This window comes from Engystomops pustulosus, chromosome 2 (genome assembly GCF_040894005.1).
Source record: "Engystomops pustulosus chromosome 2, aEngPut4.maternal, whole genome shotgun sequence".
NCBI lineage: Eukaryota > Metazoa > Chordata > Amphibia > Anura > Leptodactylidae > Engystomops > Engystomops pustulosus.
The window spans coordinates 210,663,954-210,688,977 of NC_092412.1; the positions used below are offsets into that span (position 1 = coordinate 210,663,954).

A 25,024-nucleotide genomic window follows, 5' to 3' on the forward strand; every position below is an offset into this window, starting at 1 on the left:
GAAGCCGCATCACATATGTGGCACGGATACTTCTTAAATACATGTGCAAGCTGTTTGCACTGAAAGGAACGTGCAAAGTCTGACAGAAAACTGGCGCACGGAGCTTAGCAAATGTGTGCCCTAATCTCTGGTTTGTTGGGTTTATGACCCCAACCTATCTGACTGACCAATGAGATCTGTCCTGGGGATAGATCTTTAATATTTTTATCATCTACTGAATCTTTATCCATCCTTATGGATGCAGAGGTCGAGGCATGTCCTAGTATTTCTTCTGCCTTAATTTACATTTCTATTATTAGAATGTATGTACATTTGGATTGTAAGTATTCTACCTTTATGTGTCCTAAATAAAGGCATAGGAAGCAAAGGCCATCAGAAGCGGGTTACAACTCGGCCGAATCTCAACTGCTGAAAAGCATCTAAAATTGGTAAACAGATTTAAATTGCATGTTCCAGAAACAGAAGCACATACACAATGAGGTTTTTTTTCTGGATTTAGAATTAAAAGCAGAGTCCTCCCACACTGTTATTTCCTTTGGTCTGAAGAATGCCTCACTCCCACGCCTCCCTCTGGGTTCTCACATTTTATTCTTCCTTTAGAAAAAAAAAAACAGCTTTTCCCTTTTCAATGACAGAACAGGGAAGATCTCAGCAGGCTTGTAGAAAGAACTGCTCCCATTCTATGTGCCATGTATATCATGTGTATGTATGGCTGTAGATCATGGCTGGTGTATACAGCATAGCATTCTAGAAGCCCCTCCATTTGTGAGCCCATCACACCTGTGGAAGTGGGAACATTTGCCCGCTAATTATTTCATGTCTTTCACGTTACATAATAGCGGCACCATCTGCAGCACTCTCTTTCCTGTGTCTGTGTCATCATTGGATTAGTCACCCACCGAGAGTCTGCTTCTGTTTACAAGATTTTTCTTTTAATACCGGTAACAGAATAAAAAAAAAAATAGTCAAAATAATAATTTGTTTAAACCTCTATGTGATCTCTAAAAGCTCTGCGGAATATGATAGCGCTATATAAAAAAAAAAGTTTTTTATTTTATATTATGTTTTAATAGATGCTGTGTAACCTGTATCCATTACATAGTAAAAAAAAAATCTAAATGTTTGGGTAAAATGTCCATAGTTTTCAGCTGTTTGCAATTTTAAGAAGGTCTACCATCATTCAAATCACCCAAAAAATAAAAGAATTGTGTAGGGCACTTTGTAAGCTTTCTAGACCTTCTTGGTCTTCATTCCCATTGAACTATCATTTTAGAGAAATTTCTGTTTTTATATTAATGCAAATTAAAATGGAATATTTTGCAAAGCTGCATTAAGCTGCTTGGTCTCTTGAAGTTTGCAGTATAGTAGACAGTAGTTCGGCACAGTGCTGAATAATATTGTGTTTGGCTTTCTATGTCTTAAGTGGCCAATGACCTAGCACACAGCACTGGTTTTACATTTTACATTCTTTGCCGTGCCGAATCACCCACTGGGACAGTATTGAATAATATAATTTCATTATCACTCATCGATGTCTCATATACAAGTAATTGGAATAAAACAGCAAGACACTATCTTTTTAATAGAATATACAGAAAACTCATCTCCTAGAGCTTAACTTTGTTTTATAGAGCTGCTGGTTGTGCTATAGGCAATGAATGTTTCCTTAAAGGCAATCTCATATAAATCTTCTTGTGGTTTCATGTAAATATAATGTGATCACTGGAAGATAAAAGGTAGGCAACATTCTTATAGATTTCAAGGGATGAGAACAACGTGGTTAATGTTCAGGGGCTGCAAATCTGTATATGTATAAGATGGGCTCTTTAGGTTGAATTTGTAAGTAAGTCGAAACTGATAAATTTCAAAAAATTTTGGATTTTGACATTTTTAGTTCCAGTGCCAATAGATTTTCAAAATTTTGTCATGATAAAAGAATTACCAATAAAGTTTCATTACAGACACCTTAAAGGTGATCGTTGATTATTTAAATTATATAGCAAAAAAATCCCATGAGTAAATGTAAAAATGTGTAAGGCACTTAAAGAGGTATTCACATTTCAACAAATAATGTTATCGCTTGAATTATGAAAAGTTCAAATATACTTTCTGTATCAATTCCTCACGGTTTTCTAGATATCTGCTTGCTATCATTCTATAGAAAGCTTCTATGCTTACTTTCAGTGGATAGAAATCTGACCATGGTCACACAGGTGCACGGCTCATTATATCACACAGCTCTGATAACTCTTTGTGATACTAATGAGCCCTTCACCTGTGTGACAATGGGCAGATTTCTGTTCACTGGAAGTAAACATAGTAGCTTTCTATAGAGTGATAGCAAGCAGAGATCCAGAAATACGGAAAGTATATTAGAAAATTGTTACATTTTTCATCATACAAACAATATCATTAATTTGCCGAAATGGAAATACCCATTTTTCTTTATCTATTCTAGAGATTACATTTCTATCTTCATGCAAAAGAGTTTTGTTATGTATTGACAGTGTAGCAGTGTCTGCAAGTGCACCTACCATCATCTTTCTTTGATGCTGGATACCACCCACCACTGACTTACAAAATGATTTGACATTTCAAGGGGAAATAGGAAATTGGCTGCACCAACAGCCATGGTCCCACTCCTAGTGCCTCCACAATATCAATTAGAGATGAGATACAAATGTAATTTGCTCTAAAAACGATCCTAACAGATAAAATGGGAAAAAAAGCTAAACATAGAAAAATTAAAAAGTTGTCTACACAATGCAGTGTTTAGATGTGTAGGAACTGGTAGACTCTTCTTAAATGACTTTTTATAGGATTCTAGGTTCACATCAACATTGTCTCTTCTGGTTTTCTGTTCCACCTTAGCAAATGACAAAGGGTCAGAGCACATGGGGTCTGTCGAAAAATTATTATTTATTTATACATCTGCATTAAATTTATGCTGCCGTACATCCGATTCAGTTAAAACAAATGAAAGTACAAAAGATACAAAACTTCATTTAACTGGCACAAGAGGGAGGAGGCTCTTGCCCTTGGGGGCTTGCAATCTAATTGGGTCTTTTATTGACCAGACAAACTAGAGCTCCCTGTTACAGTATTTTTTAGGAAAAACCTGTGATGGATTCTCTATGATAATTGGCAGAAATTTTAATAAATACTCTGTGAATCGGTGATCAGGCTGAAGTTTGGTGCATCTTCTTTATATGATACTTTGAGGAGGAAACTTTAATATCTCTAAGCAAAATGTAAATTTCTATCTTTCCAGTCCGGTAAAAGCGCTGGGTTATGTTTTTTACATTCAATCCCAATTCGTACTATTTTTGGCTAGAACAAATATCCTAAAGTTTTTTTTCCGCTATTTGTCAGGGCAGGGTTCCTGTATTAATTAACTACTGGCCCAAAACCATGTGCTAATGGTGTGTTACATGCTGCTCCACGATAGTAATTATTCATTTACAATTACTGGTGTTATTCACTCTTTTGTGTCAACATCAGTATGTTTGGTGGAAAAGAAAGGTTAAAAATATCATTAAAATGTCACAATAATATATACAGAAAAGTATTTGAAAAAGATATTGGAAAAAATATCCTTGGTAAATAGCGCCACAATTTTTGCCAATATCATTTTCAAATACTTTTCTGTATATTTGATCCCAAGTACCATATTTTTGGGGACCCACTGGGAAACCGGCTTTGGCTAGTGGCTGCTGCATCATACCAGGATCCAACTTGATCCAGACAATAGGATTACCTCCCGCTTTCAGGACCCCTTACTTGGGGTTTTTCGCCTTAAGACAAGACATTGACAGGTGAGCACCCCATATAGGGGCAGGTTTACTTCTCATTTTTGCTGGAAGGTATCACCCGAGGCGCTGTCCTCTGTTTTTCTGCTTTTTCTTCACTGTACAATAATATGTTTTTTTAGATGCTTAAATTGCATGGAAGACTTTGATGAATTGGGGAGATTTATAGGACTAGATTGCATTTCCTTTAAGGGGCTTTCCACCATTAGATATTGACAACCGTTCCGTAGAATCAATTGTAAATTTTATATCGGTGAAGGTTCTATACTTGTCAATGGTCGACTGATTATACACACAGAGAACAGAACCAGAAGTTCTATGTGTAGTGGCTGGTGCCCTGAACTTCAGTTGGGCTCCTATTGAGGTCATCACCTGCTTCTGTGACAAAAAACTCCATCAACTAGCTACTGCTGTCATTCAATTGAAAAGTTTTGTCCGAAGAAGATTGAAATTCTCTTCAGTGCTGGTAAAATGGCACATTGATACCGAATCTACGAGCCATCTCTATGAGCCATCTTCGATTTGCTCATCTCTAGTTTTGGCATTTAGTTATATTGGCGTCTATTACCTGTTTTATTCTACTTTTTGAGGTTTCCTGGCCTACACTGTAGAGTATTATTCCCCCGAAGAAGTCTTCATGATCCACTCAGTTATTTGTAACAAGATATACTCCTTTTTAAAAAAAATATATATATCTTGAAAGGCTTTAGAGAAAAGCTATTTTTCTTGTGATAGCTTGCAGATCATGATACTAGTTGACTTGTTATGAAAGAAGTAGATGAGGAGAACCCAAGATCCTCCAACTCATGTTGACTCTTGAATCCTAACCTTGGAACTCTGCTAAGTCTTTTTCTTAGGTTAGTAATTACTCTGTTTCTATATTCAGCTTCTGTACTGATTCTCAGCCTTAAGATGGAATATCTTCCCTGTATAACGCAAGACTTGTCTGCTGTGTTGGCATTTAGTGATATTGACCTTTTCCTCATTAGGAGAAGAAGTTGTCTCTCTGTATGATGTGAATGTATCATGGCACAAGGAGCTGCATGGTATTTAGTTTGAACAGGATATGCTCTTTTGTTCTTTATCTATTAATTTCATGTTTGTTAAAGAGTACAAGGTAAAGATGACAGTACTCTGGGGTTAGACATAACTAATACACAGCTGCAAACAGTCAAATATTGCACACTTATTACTGTATTAGCTACTTATCACCTATCCTTGTACTCTGCACGTAGATCACTATGTTTTGGTGGTTCGTTTCATGAAAATAGAAGCAATGCAGACCCCTTCACGGTGTCATATTCTGTATCAACGTGAGACCAGAGTCGCAAATAACAATTAGGCCTGCTCTGAGTTCTCTTAAGGGCACTAGACTCAAAGATGGTGCTGAGGAAACCAGAGCTTTGTATATGAGCTCCTAGAAATTCAAGGGGACGTGAGCTATCTGCAAAGACAGTGGCTAGTATACATGCCAAAAATACATTCCTGCACATGACAGATCACTCAGTAGGTACCCACTACCAACTAGTAACACCCAGTTGTCAATTTATATCTATACATCTAGAAGGCATAACAGAGGAACTGCATAAATTTTTCCGTAAAGATGATCCATGATTGCTTTTTCATCGGAAATGCAAGTATTTACTTGAACAGACTGGGGACTGTGTATTTTTTTTAAGGAGGAGTTTATACTGTTCTCTCCAGAACATGGTCAGCTTTCTATATTACCGTAATTTAACATCTGACACATATCAGATTATACCGAGGTTCCTCAGTAGTCATGTGTGGCTAGGTCATAGCTCTTGCCACATGTTTAGGATGGAAGAATTGAAAGCAGAGGATGACTGCACATTATCTGGCGCCCTAAGGGACTGCAGCTCCTTCACAAACTGGGCCACCTCTGATACTCTTCCTTGATGTGATATCCCTAGAATTCCTTTACTTTAGGTAATTTTCTCTTTTAGTTCTTTCTATTTTACTAATGGACCATTAATGCTTAGAAATTCCCTGCTTTTCCTTCCCCCTCTCTCCCTATGCCTCCCCTCTTTTAGTCTTCTACATGTTTAGTGTTCGACACAAAATATTTGAGAAGGCCAAGAAAGATGATGCGTGGCTATCGCAAAATATCAATTTTATTTCAATACAACATTAAAAAGATGAATAAAACAGTGTAAAGACAAACATATTTAACAATTGGTGAAATGTATAGACCACACAGAGGAATAAAAAACATGTAGGTCACCAGGTAACGCCCTTATGGGCTTCCGGCAGGTTATATGGTCAAATAAGGTGCAAACAATGTAAACAACAAATATGCAGCTAAATGCTGCTGTACAAAAATGCAAAGTGAGCAAACCAGAGACCAATACCATACCAATAAGTAGGACCCCACACGTAAGACCCCGACACGTGTTTCGCCGTCGCGCTTCTTCAAGGGAAGAACTCCCTTGAAGAAGCGCAACGGCGAAACACGTGTCGGGGTCCTACTTATTGGTATGGTATTGGTCTCTGGTTTGCTCACTTTGCATTTTTGTACAGCAGCATTTAGCTGCATATTTGTTGTTTACATTGTTTGCACCTTATTTGACCATATAACCTGCCGGAAGCCCATAAGGGCGTTACCTGGTGACCTACATGTTTTTTATTCCTCTGTGTGGTCTATACATTTCACCAATTGTTAAATATGTTTGTCTTTACACTGTTTTATTCATCTTTTTAATGTTGTATTGAAATAAAATTGATATTTTGCGATAGCCACGCATCATCTTTCTTGGCCTTCTCAAATATTTTGTGTCATTGACTTTGACGGATGGCGAGCTGGCCTACGCTTATTTGTCATACTTTCTTTTTTGGTAATATGTTTAGTGTTCGATTAAAGTTTTTGTTAAAGGGGTTGTTCACTTTCAGCAAATAGTTGATATGGTTTGTGTAAGGAAAAAGTTATACAATTTTCTAATACACTTTGGAAAATTTCTTTATCAATTCCTCACTGAGATCTCTGCTTGCTGTCCTGCTATTGGAAGCTTCTAGGTTTACTTCCAGTGGATAGAAATCTGTGCATGGTCACACAGGTGCACAGCTCATTAGTATCACATTGAGTAACCTGAGCTGTGTGGTATAACGAGCCGTGCACCTGTGTGATCATGCACAGATTTCTGTCCACTGGAAATAAACATAGAAGTTTTCTATAGAAGTAAAGATCTCAAATGGTGAGGAATTGATACAGAAAGTATATTGGAAAATTGTATTACTTTTCCTTACACAAACCATATAAATTTTTTTGCTGAAAGTGGACAACCCCTTTAACTTTGATATATGTAAGCATACCATAGATCAGTAATGGTGAACCTTTTAGAGACTGAGTGTCCAAACTACAACCAAGACCCACTTATTTATCGCAAAGTGCCAACACAGAAATTGAGTTAGTGATTTATACTCCCTGCTTTGTTACAGCTTTCATTCATATCAGCACCATGAGGACACCAATAAAGCAAAAAATAAAAAATTTGGATGATCGTTGTAGTTCCCTCTAGGGTCTCATAAACCTTAAGAATTGTCAGGGCCGGAGCAGATAATCCATATCTGTCCACACCTTCCCATTCCTCCCATAGTCCCAGGTAGAACTGTCACTTTAAAATAGTTATGTGCACAGCAAGTCCTGGGCTGTCTGGGACTGCAGGAAGATACCTGGAGTCCTCTCTGGTGAGCCATAGGTTCGCCACCACTGCCATAAATGGTTATTTAGCTTTCCAGGTAAAGACAAGTTTTGTTGTACCTTGATGATGTGATTACTACTGTCACCTATATTCTGTAATAATACTTATATATCAATAGCAATTTTATTGATTCATAAGTGAGGAGTTTGTTATGGAAAAAATGATTTCCAAATACACTAAGGTCCCTTGCACACAACCATATTTTTTGACCGTGTTCTAGCCGTACATGTATATACGGCTAGCACAGTGCCCCATTGACAGCATTTGCATTTAAGGTGCAAAAGATAGTCCTACCTTTAGACCGATATGTGGTGCAGTGACACGGCTTCCTATTGAGGGGTGTAACCCCACATTACTCCCCACGTGAGCACACAGCCGCGTAAAAAGAGCCTAATGCATTTTAATATAATAGTTTTTTGACTGCCAAGATCCACATGCATAAATATTAAATCCATTGTAAAAAGAAAAATCCTCATTTTAGAATAAATGTAATTGGACAGAATAAAATTTGATTCTTTTCCTTCTGTCGTGTATAAATCTATGTCCACATTTTCTGTGAACTGTCGGTGCACTACATCCTTTATAAAGCCATATTGTGGACATGTTAACAGCTGTAAACTCTTGTACTTCTACACCTGGAGATTTGAAGGTGAGACTTTGATGTCAGGTTCTCAGAACAGTCTGTTGGGCCACATTGCCTGTACAGTAGCTTTGTCACACGTGGTGACATCTGGAAGTCACTTACTCTCATTACTTATGAACTGTTGATCCGCCATCTGCCAGTTCATGGGGAGGCTCATTTCTCAACTCCTCTCTATTAACCTAAAGGAACAGTGGAAATCCAATTAAGTCTCCATCGCTTTTGGGTAAGAAAAAAAGACGCTGTTATACACTGCTGCAATGATGAGTTTGTACTATTGCATTACTGAACTACTTAGCCTTGTTAAAGGCTGTGTGGGAATTTTGCGCTACATTAATTGACTGTCATCTGAATAGATTTCTATTACGGTGAGAGAATGATTGTAACATTGGTCAAGTAAAACTATTATCATCCACACAAAAGATATTTAAGTCACAGGATATTGCAATTATTCTACAATAATTTCATTATTTTTATCAGGTTTTACATTTTCATAGTTGCTTATTAATATACATATATTTTTTATTAAATATAATTAAAACACTTAACCTTTGGCCTCTATTTACGTAAAACACCCTAAATATATTACACACACACGCCTTCTTCTTGCTTCTTGGAGCAAGGTGTGTTACTTAAGACCCAAAAGCCTTGGTGCAAAAGTTCAGCTTCCTAACAACTTCTCACACTCTCCAACCAAGGTCCATCCGTTCCTTGAAGCAGCATTACTTGACCCTTCAATGCATCACTACCAGTAGGGCTGGATTAAGATTGGTTTGAGCCTCTGGGTGAAAAAAACTAGTGTGGGCCCCATTGAATGTAGTCCAGACAGGAAACCGCAATCGCTGTAAACTGCTCCTGAGTAATCACTATATAAAGTGCCCAGTATTCACTATATACAGCCCCCCAGTAATCACTACATATAGCCCCCCCAGCAATAACTATATACAGCTCCTCCAGCAACCATTATATACAGCTCCTCCAGCAATCACTATATATAGCTCCCCCAGCAATCACTATATACAGCCCCCCAGTAATCACTATATATAGCCCCCAGCAATCACTATATACAGGTCCCCCAGCAATAACTATATACAGCCCCCAGCAATAACTATATAAAGAACCTCAAAAATAACTGTATACAGCTCCCCAGTAATCACTATATACAGCTTCCCAGTAATCATTATATACTGCCCCCAGAAATAACTATTTACACCCCCCTCTAATAACAGCCCTATGTAAAATAATAAAATTGTACTCCCCTTCCATTGTTCCCCCGATGCACTCCGACCTCCTGACCTTCCCTCGTGGTGTCAGGATAGTGGATATCGAAGGTGCACCAAGAAGGCAGCACCGTGATGTGGCAGCGCTGTGACGTCACACACTGCACCGCCCGTGCGGCATCTTTGTATGCATCCAATTGTCTATGGCAGATCGTCTATTGTTCCCTCGCTCTGCCATAGACTGAAGTTGGGGCACATATGCCAGATACGGCCCAGGGAGTCTGATCCCAAACACACTGTGGGCAATTCAGGCGGTCATACGACCACCCAAATTACCTACATTTGGTGGGGGCCCCGAGGCTTGCGCCCCTGGTGTTCCCCCAGCATACAGTATTGTTCACAGTTGCACAGATAGCAGCTGTACACAATAAGATGTGGTTACTGCTAGCTCCACAACCTCCCTTACTTGACTTACATAGTGACCTACTACTACTTTTGATATTTAAGGTCCATTGGTTAGGTCACATCTAATATTACATTTCATTTATCAGTGTGGCAAAAAGAGCAGTTGATCCCCTGACAAAATTAGCATTTGTTTAGGAGCAGCCCCAAGCTGCACGCACCTGTCTCTTCTTCTTTATGCTGTGCACAGTCTTTCAGGTTCTTGTTCTAATTTGATGACAGGAGTAGCATAATTCACAGTCCTATTTGTTTGTGCCAATCAGCATGAATAATGATGTACTATCTATCTATCTATCTATCTATCTATCTATCTCTGTCTGTCTATCTATTTTTGTTTAATGAATGCAAAAGAATCTGGAAAATAAAATGTTATTTTAAATAAACATCTGTGATCTTAAAGGAAATCTACCACCAAAATCAAGCAGGGACACTTACTCCTACATCCAGGTCCTGTGACTGTGAGAATCTTCTCATATTTGTTATCCATTGCCTACTTCCTTCTAAAATCAACTTTTAAAATAATGCTAATTCCCCTGTTACCATAGCCTGTGTCTATGTGTGTGTCTATAGCTTCACAGGCTGTTACACTGTTTCCCCTGCCCCTGCTCCCTCATCTCTCCCCCCTCACTCTGCCTGCTGTAATCGCACACAGAAGGAGGGGGAAGTGCTCCTTATATCATACAAATTTACTGTGACATAAATGATCACAGCCCATAGTTTGAAAATTCATGCCCTTTGTGTAGACCAAGAATTCTCCAGCAATTGGCAGATGTAATACCAACTGGCCATGCCCGCCAGCGCCATCCCACTGCCCACTACACTGCTCGATCTTATAGTGGTTGCGATCTTTCAGCCCTTTAGTAGGTCTTACATAGGCTCTAAGATGCTACTTTTATGTCTTGTGTCTCTGTTGAATGCTGGACACATATTTTTATTTAAAAATGGCACAAAATCACACATTTGTGTTGCTGGGTTTGTGTTATATAATGGGACAAATGAGAAAATCTGACCAAGAGTTTAAAAGATTTCTGCTAATGTGTCGCTTGGGCATTGCTTAACATTAGATGAAAATTGTTGCACTAATTTATTTCACCAATAGATGGTGCGTTGCTTTACTACGCAGGCTTGGTACATGCTTTGTACATCGCTTTATTCAGGAGCGTATACTATATGCTGCCCACATTTAGGGTTTTAATATACATTTTTAATATCTGGACCTTCATCATGCTACATAGAGGAAATGATGCAGAGTTAACCCTAAGTAATCAAGCCACTGTTTTGCATGTTTCCATTGTCACATCTGACTTTGGTGAATAAATAATGTAACAAAACACGGGCACTTTTTTTAAGGGAATAGTTTGGAAATTTCATGGCAAAATCATGTCGTTTTTTATCAACTTTTGTTAACCCTTAGAGGAAATATTAAAATATGGCAATTCCATTATTTTCCATTTTTACGCTTTAAATTTTTCTCAGTTCTCCATGTGACTTGCATAACATTACTTTATTATTTTGGATTTTAAGGTTACAGCGATATTATATAGCTTTTTATAAAGGTTTTGTCTTGCATAGTTCTTTTTATAAATGGGTGGGGCTTATATAAACTAGCAGCAGAAGTTATACTTACTCTTCTCTTCATCTAAGTTCACATCTACATTTGGCAGGTTCCATTCCTCCTTCTGCTATTAAATAGTGGGAAAAAATAGCACAGCAATCAGCATTTTATTTTCCCTATTAGGTAACTTTCCATAAATTGAACTTACCATGGGGGTCATTTATCGTTAGGGGGCTCATTACGACAGTTCTATGTCTGTCTCTGGCTGTCAGATTCATTAAAGTGTCTTTGGGCCTTGATAAATCTGCTGGAAGAGCCTTATGCTACGGGGGTTGCTTGCAACAGTTGCATGAAAATTCGCAAAATGACCTCAAAAGTTTCATAACATAAAGCAATACAGCTCATATTTTGGCCAAAATTTGAACAGAACAGAAATAGTCTAATCAAATAATGAATTTGATGCAAGCAGGGTCTATGTGAAAGTGACTTTGCACTGTCATATGTTTTTTTGGTTCAATGGAAAGTAGCATAACAGCATCTGTGGCACAACTGCGGCAAAGCAACGCCAAACATAGGCAAAAAAGCCAATGATAAAACACTTCCAATGAGTAATGGCAGTTGAAAGGAAGACCAGAGTCTGTAACGGTGAGCCACCAAGCATGTGAGACCATAGTCCTAATTTGTCGAGTTGTTTCGGAGTAGTGTCACATTTTGACATTGTATTTTTACATCACTGAGCTTCCTTGAAGCACATACATGGAAAACTGATAGAATTTTGCCGGAAACCAAGGTTCGTCCATTTTTGTTTCATGCACCAATTGACTTAAATAGCGAGTTTTATGATTGAGATCAGAGTTGTACATGCTACGTGTCTCAGATAGGATCAACATAGCACAAAAGACTATTAATCAGTCAGAGTTTTATCCAAAAGTTCTATCCGAATGATGTCCCATGTAGATTTGGACAACACTTTTATGAGAATTTTTTTCCTGGGTTAGCGTTAGTGGAGAACCTAAGTCTTTTGATGGATTTTATAGTTACCATATTTTTCGGACTATAAGGCGCACAAAAAATCCTTTGATTTTCTCAGAAATCAAAGGTGCGCCTTATAGTCCAGTGCGCCTTATAGTCCAGTGAGCCTTATAGTCCAGTGAGCTTTATAGTCCAGTGCGCCTTATATATGAACCGTACTTACAGACAACAGCTGCCTTGAACTGTGCACAGGTCTGCCACCTGCTGGTCATTCATCCTTATAATCAGGTGCGCCTTATATATGCACCTAGATGTTTTAGCAGGCATTTATTGATGGTGCACCTTATAATCTGGTGCACCTTACAGTCCAAAAAATACAGAAAGTTGGGGGAACTACCTATACATCTTTTTGTATTTGTATGAAAATTCATATTTTAAGAGTCTGACGGTTGTTACCAGTGCCCCTCCATGCTGCAGCTTTGAAAGGCTGTTACACTTTTTTCCCCTGTGAATATGCCACATGAAGGGGCTCTGGTAACATCCCCCGGAGCTCTTCAGGCTCATTAGATTTTGATGGTAGATTTCCTTTTAAGTAATAAATTGAAAAGATTTGTTCTGGGTTTGTTTTATTTCTTTTTGACAATAGGAAGCTTAATTTTCATGGAGTTTGTTGACTGCTGCAAGTTAGTTTCCATGGTGATAGAGTACTAGCATAATTTTTCCCTGCTTATTTTAGCAAATGCATATTTCTTTCTCTAGATAAATTGCATTTTATATACACAAATTATCTAAAAGTAAGTTTTATTTTGTAGGGATCGTCTAACGCTGAATTAAGCAGAGGAATTCTGGCACTTAGAAATACACAGTATCACATTGTGCATTCAAGTCACAGACTAAATACTGTATTATTCAGGCAGAAAGTTGAAATATTAGTGAAATGCAGTAATATAGGTTTTTCCAGTTTAATGGGTGACACAAAAATGGCAAATCCCTCCTGAAAGGGAATGATTACACATTGTGGAGCAGCCTTTACATACAGTTCATATTGTTACTGTTTTCCCAGTATTCCGTCTCCAAAGCATAGACTGAAAAAATGAGGCTTGAAGTTGACAAATCATTGGAACAAACTAGTATACAGTAGTTTATTCCAATCACTTGACCCCATAAAAACAGCAAGTCCTCAGTAGTTAAGAGCCTCTAAAACGAACTGATTACATGATGTAGTGCTTGATGTCTGAGCTTACGTATAGACGACCCTGCTGATAACCAGTATTCTCCTGTTGTGTGCCCCGGGTGTGCAAGGTCCTTAACACATTAGGAGCCAGGAAAGGTAATTACATACCTGTTATTGTTTTCTGGACATATTCTGTGTATACGCCAGGAATACTCACTGAACTTGTCCACAGACATAAACATGGGGGCATTTTTTGGCAACCGTCTATATATTATATATATATCCTATATGGCATCCATCCCAAGCGTACACTCTGGCTGTCATTTCACCCTGAAATCACAGCCAATCATGGCTATTTCCCCTAAATATGGTAAAAGAGGTGCCAAAATCATGCTGCCAATTTTTGCACCTCTTTTACCATATTCAGGGGAAATAGCCAACTATAAAAGCATACAACGGTATACCCTGCTGCCATTATTTGGTTAAACCGGGACCCTTCTATGGCATACAGCATATGGGCATAAGCATGCATAGCCAAATTCTTTTGGGGATTTGGTAAAATTTTGGGTTCTGGTGTCTTAATAAGCTTTGAGGTTATTGTTCATTTTATGAAAATTAAATTAAATGAAATGAAAAATATTCTAAAAACACAACTTTAGGGATACCTGGATGTTCTGTTCTTTTCGCACATGACTGTAATATTGATACTTTTTTATGCTGGGTGAATAAAGAACTTCATCCTTTTGACATTGATATCCTGGAGGGCTGTCACCTTCATCTTTGGTTCTAAAGATTGAATTATTTGGCCTTGATTTCAGATGTTTGGGCAACAGATTCCTGAGCACATTGTATTTCTCTAATTTAGGCCTCATACAAACAGTGAGTGCAGTTTCATGCCATCAACAGTCCAGTGTGTCACTGGTGTTTGTGCACCACCCACTTGTCAATGGCAATTGAAAAAAATGGACATGTGAATGAGCCCATACAAATGAAGTAAGCTGTTGAAAAGGGGCCTACCTCTTTCTCTCCATGTACATATATTTGTGTCTTTGCCTTCTTTGAGATCTTCAGCCTTTCCCTGTTCTCACCATACTGCCCTCTGCATACCTACACAACTTCCTGTTTCTCATTTCTAATGACATCACCCACTGTGCCTCTTTAACTCAATCTCACAGACACAAGGATAGAGGAAGGAGCAGGATGAGTCATAACTCTCCTGCTTCAGCCTCTGCTATTGAGCAGAGCTACTTCATGCAGACACCACTAAAGTAATTAGCAAGGCTGCTGAATCACTTGATGAACCTTCAGGGATTATTATTTAAGCAGTAAAGGAACATGGGCAACTTATGAAAAGTTGGGAATAATTTTTCCCCTAATTTGTAGGGTTTTTTTTGCCTTCCTCTGGATCAACACTGTAGGAGTTAAAGGTTGCACTTGATAAACCCTCGTCCTTACGTCCTTATCTACTATGATACTATTAAAACATAAATATATTGACCTGCTGTCAATGAGTCTGCAATACATTTCATACACAATCTACTAAAGCATCTACAAATTATTATATTCATTTTGATTCATGTGTTTCAGTATGCAAAAGCAATACTATTTTTCATATTTTTGGAGCCGAAGCTCCTCTAGCTACTGGTGACAGGTGTACTTTATGCTGCGCTACAAAATATAAAAGAATGTCTCTGTTCTAGATAATCAATTCTTGATTTTTTTTAAGATTTGTCTTATTGGCAACTGTAACAGGAACGTCATAAACACCCACTTGAATCTAACTTTGGTAATAAAATAAAAGACCACAAATGGGTTGTACGCAGGAGTACATTTATGAGCTGACTAACTAGCCTGCCGCGAGATGAAGTATGAGCGCACAGTGATCTGCAGGAGGACAGTGTGGCTTATTCTAATGCAAGCGCTTTTTTTTTATTTTTCAGACTTTCCAGCAGTCGTCTCTACAGCACAAATCCAAGAAAAGAAATAAAGGTAATGGGAATAATTATAAAGTGTGGGAAAGAAAGTTCTTGTGAAACTAATGACATTTGGAGAAGCAGCTGGATAAGATGATTCAGGGACTCTAAATATTCTGTGTTTGAAATATCAAATTTCACGTGGGAGGTGATATCAATTATATAAACGCTAGATTTCCATCCATGCTTGTAAACATTTCAAGTAACTGCTCTGTGGCAGGATTGGAGTGTTTGACTATTAGAAAGTGTTGATTTGTTATAATTACTCTGATAATACTCTACCACCTGATCGAGCTTGTGCCAAGACAACTATACACTGGATAGGACCCTATTCACACCACTGTGTTCCAGTGTATTTTTTTTTCACAGTTCCCCCCCCTATTTATTCATTTAGATGAATCGGTCTGTGAAAAAAATGGACCACACATCTGCCCCAGTCTTGTAAATGGCATATGTGAATGTTTTATTCCAGTTATATGGGGAATACACTATACTACCAAGGCATTGGATGGTTTTATTCATTAAATTTATCACTCAATGTACGTATCTGCCAGATCCAGTGAGAGGGTATTAGTCTAATTTTATTATCTAATGGGTACAGTCTTAGGGTACATTGATAAAGCCATATGACCCCTCGCCCTCCATAGAGAACGGCTGTACACACAGGGAAAGACAAACGGCCGTGTGAATGTACCGTAGCACGGCGGCCACATGTCGGCACCCGGGAGAGGAGGAGGGGGTGAGCGGCATATTTTGGGGAAAGATGCGACATGTCCTATCTTTTCCCCAAGTACGGAACAGTATGGTGCCACCCCTGTGCTATGGAGCGTTCTCCCAATAGTGGCCTATGGGGGACCTATATCCGACATATACACATCCCCCAACGGCCATCTGAATGCAGCATTATTTAGTACATAATATATTTTGTAATATTGCATGTAGTCTGCTCATTAAAAATAGTCGTTCTGCCAGTATGATTATAGATGTAATTGCTTTAAGACCTCATGCAAATAAATGTGTGCATTTTCTGAGTCCTTAGCAACGGTGCCATGCAGGTTGCTCGCGGCCTGTCCGATATCAGCAAGTGAGCGCACCCCGCTGATGTGCACTGAGGTGACTGCTCCCACTGCAAAGACAGGACTTGCCCTGACTTTTTTGGTGTGAGCAAAGTAAAATTGTTGCGCATGAGGCCTAAAGCTCTGCTCACATTGTATTCAGACAATATTGCAGTTAATGTATGCAGTAGATGTATACAGCTGTGTGTCTATATCATTGTATGTATATGCTATTGGCAAACACTGAAAAACTAAACACATTGAATATCAATACAGTCAAAGTAGATGGATAAAATAGGTACAATGTATAGTATATAACAGAAAAATATTACAATTTACTTGTACAAAGCTATAAATATAAAAACAAATTTCTTTGTTGAAATTCTATATTCTTCAGGAGAGTTCGCAAGTGGTGATGCAGGACAAGATCGCACACGGCTAATAACTATGCTGTGCTGCAGACCACAGCGAAGCGTAGGAGGGGGTTTATCACCTAGGTGTATACTTCTGAGCAGGGCTTGTAGATCCACAGCATTGCTTGTATCTGATCCTCTGTATGGGAATGAGTCCTTGTGGATTTGCTATGGAAAGAGATAAGTGAAATGACAATGATACCAGTGCTGGGAGACAGCTTGAGAAAATAGATAGAGCGCACGGCCTGATAGGCATGACTGCCACCACAAGATCTTATTAAGATTTAGCTGATAAAGGTGTTTCTAAACGTTTTAGGGCTGTGTAGGAAATATAGCATTAGTCATTTATATTTGGTTGTAACACTAATTGAGTGTCTTGTATAGTAAAAGCACATAGAGACGTAGTGGGGTATGTCATTTAATAAAATTCATCATAATTAATTATACAGGCAATTCTTAAAATTGGAAGATTTCTTCCCTTTACTTATTGCTTACAGAAGTGTAATGCAGCCTTTATGGCATTAAAAATAATTGAGTTTAAACTTAATAATACAATTTTACCTGTCCATAAAATCTGGGTTAGCTGACCAAGTATATATTAGCACCATTGGTTTTGCCATAAGATTCTCAGTATCACTTACGGATATGATGATCAGGTCCATGGTGAGGAGTATACAATTCTCTAATAAGTTTACCCTCTTGAGCCAAACAATACATCTAAGCTATGCTGCATCTGTTAATTGTTCCATATAATTGAAGCACATTTGTTATTTGGCATCAAAGTAGTCTTCAGATAATGGGACCCACAAATGAATGGAGCAGCAGCGCCACAGCAATTGGGTGCAAGTAGGATCAGCCTCAAAGTACAAAAATCTGATTGACACATCTCATTTGACTTCTTCTGTTCCCACGATAAATTTTCTTTTTATTTATTCATTATTTTAAAATCTGGCCATTCAAATGATATATCCCCCCCGCCCTCTATGTGAAGTAACTTCTAACAGCCAAGGGGATAGTAACCTTTTAATTTCTTTGGGGGTCTTATTTTACTGCATAAATGAAAAAGTTATTTCTTATTAGCTGTATGGTTTTAAAAAAGCGATAAGAAAACCACCACCAAATTTTTGTCTGCATAAATAACAATTGTATGACCTGTGTCCTTTCCAATGAACAGTCACCAATGAATGTAAACTACTGGGGAATCCAAGTGCATCTATTCATAGATTATTTACTTTATACAGTATGTTCCAGACAAAATAGCTTGAGGACATGTCTTTGTATCCGTAGTCACCAGCTTCTGAATTCTGCCAAATGAAAACAGGCTGCGTTTGATCATTAAAAACCCCTCATAAATGCACAATAATGTTGTGATAACAAAGCAAACACTTATCTTGTATTGCTCGCCTTAAACTGGGTTATTTACTGTAATCTCTGTGCTATGTACATGTTTGTTTTCTCTGCAGCAGGCTGTGTATTTGTGGCGCCGGAGATCCCTTACTTGTGGCATATGTACAATGCTTGAGAGTAGTTATCGGTCCTGCCTGTCCCCTCTGTGCACAGCCGGCTGCATAATACGTTCTCCCCCTTGTCATGGCTTTTTATTTATGTCTGTCATGTTCACAACCTGCGGTTACTCCACTGGGGACAACATTAGTACAACTAATAGTACAAGGCTTCAACGTGATGATACATCTATCTGCATTGTACCCTTCTCCAGGTCCTGTTCCTGGGAAAAGCAAAAGACGGATTTCGTGTAAGGACTTGGGAAGGGGTGATTGTGAAGGTTGGCTTTGGAAGAAGAAAGACGCAAAGAGCTATTTTTCACAGAAGTGGAAAAAGTATTGGTTCGTCTTGAAGGATGCCTCCCTGTACTGGTATACAAATGAGGAGGTAAGGACGTCAGCCTATTTTTATCTCTATATTTCATGGATAGATTCCGCTTTGTCTATCGTTTCCTCCTTTCCTCTTGAGTGCACATGCTCAGATACATGGGTTTATTGTTTCACAAAAGTGATATCCTATAGGTATGTCCAATCTATGGATTTGTTTAATGAGAATTTGGAGTCCTTAAGGGGGTTGGCCCAAGTTGTAAAGTTGTACCTTGCTCATAAATAACTTTCTGACTAGGGTTTGGGAACCCCTGTGCATGGCAATAGTGGGTCTGTCTCAAATTGGAGTGGAAGGTGGAGCATAAATTTCAAATAATGCCAAAGGGGGTTGTTTGTCATTTGGTTTTACTGGGCTTTTTGGTGTAAAAAAAAGTCTCAGAAAAGTTGCTATTGAGGTTTTTTGGAACTTTTTACTGCTAAAGAGTCTCACAGGGATATTTCCGCTACTTCATTAATCAGGCATGAACATAGAACTGCTGCTAGTGCAATACAGTGCAAAGCCAGTTTTAAGACTTGGGACTTTTTATGCATTTTTTAACTTTTTGAGAAACAATCCCAGACAGAAAGTAGACCATAAGAACATTTATTAAAGGGCCAAAGCCACTGATGGGCAAGTGAGCTCCAAAAATAGACATATAAGTGTCCCAAGGATCTGCTCTAATGATACATAACTGCCAAATATATGTTCTGTAATGTATACCCCCAGAACTAATCTTTATTATCAATATCAAGCACCAGATATGACAAACTGTCCACAGGACATTCAAGCCACATGATCAATGCACATATTACTATAACCAACAAAAGAAACAACATTCAAGTGGGTAAAATAACTTTTATGTTAACTGGTAAACGAAAAACCCTTTAGCTTTGATAAAGTGATAATCTGCTTTATGTGATAGCTCACGGTCTCGTCTCAATGTGTCAGAATCAGAAAAATGTTATACCTCCCTAGAGAAATTATCCTGAACTTCAAAGCACATTTAAAAATTACTTTTCGACTGCCATCCCTGGAATATGATATATTCTTCAGCAAGTATCCAGAATCTGACCAATTCTTGCAAATCTTTGAGAATGCATATTTGTGTAAGCAGTTAGAGACTGTGTGAAGACACCAATGTTACATTGCTTCTGATGATTGTATGTTTTATTCAGCAGCATTTCTGCAAATGTGATTATGGCTTAGGTCAGTGATGGCGAACCTTTTAGAGGCCGAGTGCCCAAACTACAACAAAGACCCACTTATTTATCGCAAAGTGCCAACACAGAAATTTCATTTGTGATTTATACTCCCTTCTCTGTCACAGTTTTCATTGATACCAGCACCTGAGGACACCAACAAAGCAGAAAATAGTCCCAGGTAACGCTGTCACTTTAAAATAGCTCTGTGCACAGCAAGTCCTGGGCTGTCTGGGACTGCAGGAAGATACCTGGAGTCATGTCTGGTGATGGCCTGAGTGCCCACAGAAAGGGCTCTGAGTGCCACCTCTGGCACCAGTGCCATAGGTTAGCCATCACTGGCTTAGGTGATTTTTTTTACCTGCCTGTTTTCTGCTCTAAACGCCTCCTCTATTACATTGTGTTATATTCTTATAAAGAATTTTGACTCATCTCGAAGATAAAAATGAATATGGTAAATTTAGATTTCTGTTTACGGCTCGCAACTGCTCGAAGCAAACTATTACCTTTCCAAATCAATCTAATTATACCTGGATATAATATTTGGAAAGAGGACCCACATATTACTCTTACTCACAACCCCCCTGTCTTGGAATTATTGGACATAATAGAAGTAAGAAATATTTCCATACAATGCCACTGTCTACTGTATATAATAATTGATATGTCCCAGCAGTAACTCAGGTGCACTAATCGGTTAGATATAAAAAGTAATTAGAATAGCTTACTTACAATTCTCTTCCTTGTTCACAACATTTCTGTGTGAATGGTGCCCAGAATAAAGTACAAAGAGTCCCTGGTCGGTCCAGGTATCCAGCACTGTCAATTATCCAGCACTTTCTTTAATAGTTATCCATTAAAAATGGAAACATACAATATGTGAAACATGCAAGCTTGCACATAAAAGCAGGAATGACCTACGCGTTTTGGACATTAAAACATTTTGTCCTTCGTCGTGGTTCATATGTATTGGATTGTAAATAATCCAGTATATGATCAGCTGTATTGGGATATGGAATAAAGATGACTTTCTATTTTTTATCTGAACCAATTGGAGTGCTGCCTTTTTTCCACCTCATATTATTGAGGACCTGCTGCTGAACCCAATTAGACATGCACTCGCTTTCTAATTGTGTTCTGCTCTGGACTATCTTTAAGTGTATACAATAAAAAAAATATATATATATAGATATAAATATTATAAATAATAACACACCTTAATACACATGTAATACACAATGTATGCTGATACACTAAGACTCTACACTATCCTGTAATACAATTTACAGCTTTCCGGTAAATGGGTATGTGTGGTAATTACAATTGTATGAATGATGCATTGTATTATGGTAAAATGAGTATGTGGGAGAAAAAACAACATACAATGTGGCTCAGTGGTTAGCACTACAGCCTTGCAGCGCTGGGGTCCTGGGTTCAAGTCCCATCCAGGTCAACGTCTGCAAAGAGTTTGTCTGCTTTCTCTGTGTTTGTGTGGGTTTCCTCCAGGCCCTTTGGTTTCCTTCCACACTCCAAAACATACTTGTAGGTTGACTAGATTGTCAGTCCCATTGGGGACAGGGACTGATTTGGTGAGCTCTGTGCAGCACTGCGTAATCTGTGAGCGCTATAAAAACAAAAACAATCAAACATGCATTAGACATAGACTTGACTTGTTGCATCTCTCAGCCTGATCTGTTGATGTTTTACCATATTTCCCATTTTAATCCTGCATGGACTTTCCCCTAAATGTGGGATTTTTTATTTCTTGTGAATGACGTTTTCTGTGTTTGTGACATATTTTTCAGAATTGCGATCTTAGGTACAATACCATAATGAAAAGATAGCATGACACTTGGATAGATAATCACTGGCCTTTGTGATAATTTAGACAAAAAGGAGCCCTTGATATTTCATATCACATGTTTTCAGATTTATAGCTTAAAACGAACAAAAGCCCTGCTGTTTTTGGATTCCCAGACAAAGGCGAGATGACTTTTCCCTTTCCTTAAAAATGAAACTTAACCTGACGGGAAGCCTGAGATTTCTTTGAAAAAGTTAGTAACTAAAATTTTATTCAGGAGAATCTGTGTATTGTGCTATTCTATGTATTGTGTATTCTTGTTTAAGACAATCTAGTCTAGCTTTCATAAAAAAATTCTGCCCCAATGGGGGGAATGAATTATGACTGCATTTAGTACAAAGGAATCTCTGCCAGGTCAGAGTCTCTGATAGTTTTATGGCAGAGGATATGGTAAATATGGTGGGCTGGGGCGTTCACACCCCCACCTGCCCGGCTCATGGCCTGTCATGCCCAAAGTGGCAGAAAACCGACAAAAATGTTGGGAATGGGATGTTTCATATACCTGCAGAAAACTGGCGGACACGGTAGGTTAAAATCTTTGAATGTTTTATCGTATCTAGAAAGGGGTTATCTTACACATAAATTAATGTAAAAAACGTGTGTCTTTGGTATTTGTAAATGATTTTTGTTCCCTTGAGGAAACCACAAAAATAAGCTGTGCAAGGGTGGACCTTTAATGACTAAAACTGTAAATTTTGTAAAATTTCTCTTTGTAATGTGGTTATTTTTTTTTTTTAAATGTCCTAATTATTTGTGGTGTGACAAATATTTTAAAAATAAGCATGTACTCTATTTTTTTTTTTTATTCCAGGAAGAAAAGGCAGAAGGGTTCATTAGTCTCCCGGAGTTCAAAATTGATCGAGCCAGCGAGTGTCGTAAGAAATTGTACGTCGTTCCCGATCAGTTTATTAGTTAAATCTGCTTTATATAGAGATAATCGTAATGTTTCTACTTAGTGTATTTGTTAAAAAAGTAAAAATTCCTGCTTATATTTACATATATATATATTCATATAGCAAGTTTATATATATATATATAACAAATAGCAAGTTTATTTGTTATACAATTTATCTTTATTAAAATAGCAAAAAATATGAGATATCACCACTGGCAATATTCAGTATGTGTGAAAATATATTACATGCAATAAAAATTTACAGCCAAAAATATACATTATACAGGTCCCCTACTTACAGATGACCCCTAGTTACAAACAGACCTCTAGATGTTGGTAATTCACTGTACTTTTTACTCCTAGGCTATAATAATCAGCTGTAGGAGTCATATAAGGTGTCTGCAAATAAGCTTTATTGTTCTGGTTCTTATGACAACCCAATATTTTTAAAATCCAGTAGTCACAGAGACCAAAAAATAATCTGGTTACAATTATAAACTATGGGGTTCCAATTTACATAAAAATTTAACTTAAGAACACACCTACGGAACCTATTTTGTTTGTAACCCGGAGACTGCCTGTTCTTGTCTATGTGAATATATAATATTGCTGGAAATTTGTTATCGTTGATATTAATTTGTACTTTGCAATGCAGGTGGTGTAGAATTCTCCCTTAGAGCAGTGTATGATAGAAAAGCAATAACCTTCTTTTTGCATGTTTTAGAATAACTGGCTTTCCTAGAAAAATAGCTTTATTAACTATGCAAATGAGCCTCTATGCACCTCTCCATTCCCGACGGCCGCCACACCGTCTTTCCCGCCATATATACTCTTTATCTATTTTATACTGCATGGCTGTACTCTGTATGCATGTTCTACTAAATGGTGGCACGCTGTATGCATTTTATACTACATGGCTGTATGCATTTTATACTACATGGCGGTACACTGTATGCATTTTGTACTACATGGCAGTACTCTGTATGTATTTTGCATTGCTTTATTTTCACACCAAACCACTATGATGGATCTGGTCCTGACACTCCCTGAAATATTACAGATATGGGCTCGGCTCGGGCAGCAGAAAGGCTTGGTTCACATGCATGTCCTATCTTTTCACTGGGTATGGAACGGTATGGTATCTATGGGGGACCTATATCCAACGTATATACGTCCCCCATACAACCTAAGAAAATGATGAGAAATCTTTCATAAGATAAGTTGTGCTAAGTTAGTCACTAAAGCCCTAACAACAATGTTTAGGTGCTTCATTAATTATGTAAAACGCCATATATTGTTCATCTATGTACAGAAGAACCTAGAAAAGAAGACAGAGAGGCCCTTCCTTAAAAGGAGTTGGGTCAGGAATAGGACCTAGTCTATATTTTGTGTTATGGCCTGTGGTCACTCATGGTATGGTGTGGCATAAAGAATGTACCATGCCTCACTGTGTTGTGCCTGCTCTAAAATAGACCTCAATGGGGGCCTTAAATTTTTTTCGAGGCTAGTCCGTTCCCCCTACGACTTTGTAATGAAGCTTAATGTGGAAACATGTGAAGAGGTTTATATATTGATAACTCCCAGTGATCAGCTGTCAGAAAGCGTAGCATCAGAACTGCACACTGTAAAGAGTTAGAAGAAAACCCGCTCCAAATACATTTTACAGCAAAAACCTAAATGTCTCCACCTCAATAAAGTTCTGTAAAGGCAGTAAAAAAACAAAACAAATGATCTACTTTAATTAGGAATTACCCCTTCCATATATATATAAGGTGGGTTTCTGCTTGAGAACGCTCTGGACATTGCTATTTCTGCAGAAACCAAGGTCTGTAAATGCCTTTTTTTGGAACTGGCATGTGTTTTTTAACATATTTTGGGAAATAAAGAGTGGATAGATAGTTCAGCTACTCTGATATTCAGCAGCGCTGTTGTCCAAGGTTGGGAACCATGCTGGCAATTCACCTGGCACAGCCAGCCGCAGCCCATTCTTCCTAAACCTGACATTTAGCACTTCGCACCTCACTATTAGAAGTGGATGCTGAATGTTATCATACATGAAAGAAATGAGTGAGAACAGATACTGACTTACTGTCCTTATAACACTGTGCCAAGTACAGTACACATAGGTAAGGCTATGACTATGATAATGACGACAGGATAATATTGTCACTGCTATGAAGTCTCTTATCCTCTGTTTTTTAAACGATTTTT

At 38.1% G+C, this 25,024-nt stretch overlaps 1 protein-coding gene across 5 annotated transcripts in view; it reads left to right on the forward strand.

The window, feature by feature from the left end:
* Positions 1–25,024, forward strand: part of CNKSR2 (connector enhancer of kinase suppressor of Ras 2) — a 219,998-nt gene that overhangs the window by 143,229 nt on the left and 51,745 nt on the right. For all 5 annotated transcript variants that reach the window (XM_072137974.1, XM_072137976.1, XM_072137978.1 and 2 more), the window contains 3 exons: positions 15,489–15,537; positions 18,707–18,879; positions 22,730–22,803. In XM_072137974.1, coding sequence (XP_071994075.1) covers positions 15,489–15,537; positions 18,707–18,879; positions 22,730–22,803 — 296 coding nt within the window. The remainder of the gene's footprint in view (positions 1–15,488; positions 15,538–18,706; positions 18,880–22,729; positions 22,804–25,024) is intronic.